The sequence below is a fragment of the Lagopus leucura genome, unplaced genomic scaffold (genome assembly GCF_019238085.1).
Source record: "Lagopus leucura isolate 7727_CA_CO unplaced genomic scaffold, USGS_WTPT01 Super-Scaffold_100002, whole genome shotgun sequence".
NCBI lineage: Eukaryota > Metazoa > Chordata > Aves > Galliformes > Phasianidae > Lagopus > Lagopus leucura.
In genome coordinates this window covers 58,968,851-58,974,850 of record NW_024962263.1, presented here as the reverse complement: position 1 = coordinate 58,974,850, position 6,000 = coordinate 58,968,851, and the positions used below count along the sequence as shown (strand labels likewise).

Below are 6,000 nucleotides of genomic sequence, written 5' to 3'. Positions count from 1 at the left end.
TCTCCTCTAGTGGTAAATTTGATGTATATTGGCTACATGCTAAGAAAAACAAATCTGTTCAAAGTTGATATTGTCAGAGTTGGAAAAATACATAGGATACAAGTCTGTGTGTATCCACACACAGCTCAATACGCCAGGGCATGAACCCAAGGGCAGGGCTCCTGATGTCTGTGCTGTGCAATGCTTATTTCACTCCATGGCTCTGATTTAGTCCGCACCAAGCCATTTCCATATGCTTTGTGGTGTAGGGATATGCCACAGGGATCTCCCAAAAGGCAGAATAGGCTGAGACAGGGTGAGTTTCCTCATTCCTGCAGCCACTCAGCACTGCAGGCTGTGCGCATCAAGGACCATGTCTTCACACAGCATTACAGGTCTGCAGCACGCACCCCACTGACACACAGCAAAAGCTGCAGTGGGTGCAGCACATCCTTGTAGTATGGTGGACATTTAAAAATGAAAACAAATGGAAATTACATTTTGGGTCTATGAAAACACATAAGAGCCAAGAGGAGCCGCTGAGCTAAGTGCTGTACAACATGGATACGGCTCACCCGGTTGGTATAGCAGTGTGGCTAGTCAGTCTTGGAGCTCTCTTACAGTCTGGGCTCACTTCTTTTATGTAACAGCACAGATATATCCACAGGTAGGAACTCTGTGGAGAGCCCAGCACCTTGCAGGTCGGAGCCCTCAGGAGGTTTGGACAGTGCACTACCATTGGGGAGTGACTCATGGACAGGGGGACAAACCAGGGGGCCTCAGCCCTGTCTGACTGCTGTACTTGCACTAAGAATTCTTAGTTTTCATTCTCCAAAACATACAACCAGATTAAAAAGCATCTGGCAGAATGCAAGTCCCCACTGTCCAACACCAGAGGTGTTAAATGAAGGATAAAGTAGATAAAGTCGCCAATAGTTTTCTGGCACACAGAGGCTGCTGCTGCTGGTTTAAAACCGAACAAATGAGCAAACTGCACGGGAGAGGCACTGCTGTGCGGCTCTGCACTGACACCTGCTGCCTGAATCCCCGGCAGCTCCAGGTGGCTCAGGCTGTGAGTGCATCTCCCCGGACCGGACGTGGTCTTATGGAGACTCCGCAGCTTGTATCCTTCCTACCGCACTTTGGCTCTCACTGCAGACTGCTGGCAGAGCACCCCATCTGGATCGCTTTTGCTGGAACAAAAGGAGGGAATTTTATTATGGGATCACACCCAATGGGCACCAACAGCCCATGGGCACTCGGGCCATGAGAACCATCCTGAGCCAATCCTCTCTGTGAATGGCTCGTGGCCTCCCTGCCCAAGTTGTTCCACCACACAAACTCTCTGCTGCTAAGAGGTTCTGAAGATGATGAGGCCTGTGCTCTGAAAAACACTCCGTTCTCACATAAACATAGAGAAATTCATATTTCTTGAGGACTTTAGGTGGTGGGAGGTGTCAGGAAGTGGCTCATGCAGTTCAGGGGTGTGAGGGCATTACTAGCTACCTTCTTTAAGATCCCAGGGGAAACACTTCACCTAACTCTGACAATTAGAACAGACGTGCAAGCCTTGAAGATATTCCTAATCAGCTCCAGGCCCTTTCTAGAAAGTAGAAAATGACATCATGCCTTTCAGAAAAGACACACCTCCATTATTTTGCAGATCAGACAAAGCCAACCAAGCAGGTCCCTCTCTCAGGCCTCCCCATGCGAGGACCACTCACCCACAAGATCAGATGAGGGCATTTGTTTTCTTGCCTAGCCTGTCACTCTCCAGCACCTGCAAGGGGTTCCTGACAGTCACACCACGTGTTGCTCAGTGCTTGACTGTCTCAGCTATGGAATAAGAAGTACAGTACAGGAGGAAATGTAGACTTCACTGGGACAGTCACAGGCTGTCTAACAAGTTGCTTAGAACATCCGTGTAGGGATGTGTTAGCTTTTGACACTCTTTCTTTGGGCTGGTTTTATAGTTGATACTTGTTTCCAGAATGCAAGGACCAGAGTACAGTTCTCTCTGTACCTCTAAGCTCCAGGGAGCCTCCTTATTTTTTTTCAGCACATTACTGTAAGAGAGCTGCAAAGAGACTCCCACATAAATTATCTGATAGTTTGGAAGGCGAGGCACTGTTTTGGAAGAAGGAAGGTCGATCACTTTCACACTGAGGAAGGTGCAAACTCACATCTTCCATTTCATGAGTGAGTACTTCAAGCTGTCACATACACAGGAAGGACAAGAGGGGTAAATGGATGGACCACGCTTTTGCACTGTTCCCTTCTATCTCTTTGCCAAAGCTTTAAGAGAGGAGAAAGCACCTTGCTAAGCTCTGTCAAAGAAACACTCTGAGAATGGACGGCACATATTTGTTATTGGATAATTCCCTACACATAGACACGAGTAAGATGTATGTATAGGACTGTACTTAAGCTCGCCTTTGTACTTCAAGTTGTCTCTGACTTGCTGGCTCAGCTTCTTTTGAAATGTGCCCTTGGAGCTTCCAGTGTGCCTTCCAGAGGCAGGTATCTCTAGAATTGTCTATCCAGCACTGCCATGATAGATTTTTAAGCACTGAGGCTCTCCGTTGTTCCCCTCATGATTTCCACATACAACCCCTGTAACTTCAAGTCTGCAGGAGCAGAGATGTCCAAGCACTGTGTAAATGAAAGAAGAGGTCAAGAAGTGCAGCTTCAGAGACGGATTTTAACTTAAACAGCTAACTGTATTCACATGTCACCGAGGACACACAGGGCGTGTGAAAGACAACCTGTACCTTGAAACCTGCATTATTCTTCGTAGTCCTCTGCGTGAGGAGACGCTCCTCCTCACAACAGATCTGTGGTCCATTATCAGTGGTCCAGTCCGTGTTGTGCCCAGCCTGTTGCACCTTGCTGCTGCAGGTAGGGATCAGGGGGTGGCATGATGTGACACTGCTTTACTCCCATGAACCACAGTTCTGCAGCCTTGTGCCATGACTTCAGGGAAGAAAGGATCGGATGAATTGGGATTTAAAAAAATAAATCACAGCGGGTCTTAAACAAAAAAATATATATTATTCACAATCTCCAGGAATAATTTAAAACTAACAGAATGTAGCGTGTTATTTCATTACCCATTGCTTTCAGTGTGGATGGATTCTTAAAGCCAAAAATCTGAACATATTTTTAAAATAAATCTGATTTGCTAGGAAAGCTGGATCATCTGGACTTCTCTGAAGCAGGTAAAGTAAAACACTTTTTATTTCAAGAAATATTGCTTCTAGACTTTCCTGAAGCCAGAATTGTTCTATAAAAGTATCACAGAAATATTATACAAGATTTAAAAACACAGCTGGTATCCTAGTAACTTGAAACCTATGTACAAATAGCATCATTCATGACCATAAATACGTTTGTTCTATCAATCAGCCCATGACACATACATCAGATAAAGAGCTAGTTAATTTTAACATATGTACAGAGTCCATCAAAAAGACTGCTCTTTAAAATTATTAAAATCCTACTAAAACAATCTTGTTTTTAAAAAGTTTCAACTGAAAGTACAATGTGATGAACGTAAGTTTAACCTGCAGTGCTTGCAATAGCCCAAAAACACTCACTACACTAAACAAGACGTAACAGATAGGAAAACACTCCCAAGAATCGGATGCTGTGGAATTACATCTGATTGAGGTAATTCTCTTTTGGTGGCATTGTGCTAATTATTTTGAATTTATTAAAAAAAAAAAAAACAACAAAACCAGATACTCAGTTTCTAGTAATACAGATTTTCAAAGTTATTTTTGTGTTATACTTTATAAACTTTAAAGTTTGGTAAAGTTCAAGAAAAAACTTCGAACAATACAACAACAAAAAATATCTAAGCTACTATTTTTTACCCCATGTGCCTTTTGCATCTAGAATAATGTAAATCTAACATGATTTTATCATTCCCTTTAATGACTGTTCAAAACAACAAGAAAAAATAAAGTCTCAAAATGAAAAGAATGCTTTCAAGATAATGTTCAGTCTAATAAAAATCAGATCTTGTGACAAAAGTATATATCAATTGATGTAAACCCTTCTACCAGTATCAGATAAAAAGAAAAGTCAAAAAAAACCTCATGTTTTTTTAATACTGACAATATCATATATAGGGAAACAATCCAATTTAAACAAATCCTCCTATACTTAACAAGTATTAACCATACCTTTCTGAGAGTAAATTTAATTAAATCAAAGTAACAAAACCATGCAATATTTTTGCTAAGATGATATTCAAACAGTCTGTTTCCACAATCCATGCTGATTATCTCTTTCCTGTCGATCTATTTATTGGTTTCACAATTACATTAATCAACGAACAAACTAAGAACAGGTAAGCTATTAGATTCATAAATGGTATGGCATACAGATTTTAAAAGTGCAACATCATTTTAGTTAAAAGTGTGGCATTAGGAATTTCCAGTGGTTAAAATAATTTATCAAAAATACATTATGCAGACAGATTGGGTGGACTGAAACATTCATTCCTGGTAGGATCATTTGGAAATGGAGAAAGTCACTTGAACATCCTTGTCAAAGAAATTATTTTAGCTTAAAGAGAATGTGCTACTGCATTAGAAAGTTAACACTGTTTCTTTCCATTAAAAAGCTGGAAATCTTGCTTTCCAGTTTGGAGAATCACTGTGAAAGTATGTATGGGTGTGTGTGAATAAAATACACACAGACAAATACTGAACTGGTCTTAATTTAGCTGCAAATTTTATCTACAGTGAACATGGAATGTCAGTTGTCATGATGACCTTTATTAGTCTGCTAATAATAAAAAGGAGAATGTATTTAATGATCTGCAACTTGATCTAACCCAAGGAGAGTGAAGATGAGGCGCTGCCTTCTATGTTTAGGACTTGTGAAGTTTCCCCTCTAAGACTTTGTTCTGTTTTCTTCAAAAATGTTCCTGTTTTCTGGGTACTGATGGATGAGTCCCTAATGGATACATTTAGAGCCTGATGAACAACAGGTTGATCGGACCTCACGGGAAGATACATTTGATCTCCAAATATGTCTCTCATAGCATCAGTGTCCTGATGAGTGTCTTTTTGAGGAATGCTGACGGGTTGTAGCATGAAGCCATGCCGGGACTCCAACTCTATCAAACCATTTCCACTGAAATCCATATCAAAACGGTCTGATTCTTTATCCTCCATCCATTTTTCAGGTTGATTATTTCTCCAGTGTGCGTCATTCAAACTACTTTTTTCAGGAATATCATTGTTTAATTCAAGTTTTCTCTCCTGACTTAAATTCATGGTGCTCAAAGCTAGGGCTGCAAAGTCTGTTGGCACAATAAGCTCCAATTCTTCTCCAGTCAGGCCGCTCGCCTCTTCTGCAGAAGACATTTCCGCTGAGGTTGATGTAGATGATTCGTCTCCATCCCTGTTGCTTCGAGCAGTGTTAGCCTTGTCTGTTTTATTTTGCTGGTAGTAACTGTTCAGCAGTGCAAACATTCTATCTACATCCTTCAAGTAATTAGTCCAGTCAGCCAGACTAAGTCTATAGTTGTATCTGTGTTCATATACACTTTCATTCACTCTGTACAAGTCTTCCAGTCCTTGCCAGTTGATGTCACCAGTGAAATTGGGCAGGTTAGCCTTCCCATCCATCCCATAACTGTCCTCTGTTAAAAGAAAGAATACAGCCTAATGGTGAACATCAGCTTAAAGGTGCAAGCAAAGCTGCTGCGTGTGTTCCTCCTCCCATTTCCTTGAAAGCACCACTACGCATAGCATATGTATCTCTAACTGGAAGATGCTCCACATCTGCAATCATCTTGCTAATGATTGTGGCCTCAGGTGAGTCACAGCTCCTGCAGAACACACAGCAGTGAAACCCCTGTTTTCTGCTGCATCCTTGGACTGAGTACAACAGGGCAGAATCTGCCCTAATGGGGCTTTGTGATGGCATTTAACGATAGATCTTCCCTATGGTATTTCAAGGCATAAGACTTGCTTTAGTGCATGACTAATCCATTTGCCTGTCCTA

The 6,000-nt window shown here is 41.6% G+C and overlaps 1 protein-coding gene across 6 annotated transcripts in view; it reads right to left on the bottom strand.

Annotated features, from left to right (window-relative positions):
- Positions 1-5,514: 5,514 nt before the first annotated feature.
- Positions 5,515-6,000, bottom strand: part of SULF1 (sulfatase 1) — a 125,280-nt gene continuing 124,794 nt past the window's right edge. For all 6 annotated transcript variants that reach the window (XM_042870013.1, XM_042870014.1, XM_042870012.1 and 3 more), the window contains one exon: positions 5,515-5,635. In XM_042870013.1, coding sequence (XP_042725947.1) covers positions 5,605-5,635 — 31 coding nt within the window. In that variant the 3' untranslated portion in view covers positions 5,515-5,604. The remainder of the gene's footprint in view (positions 5,636-6,000) is intronic.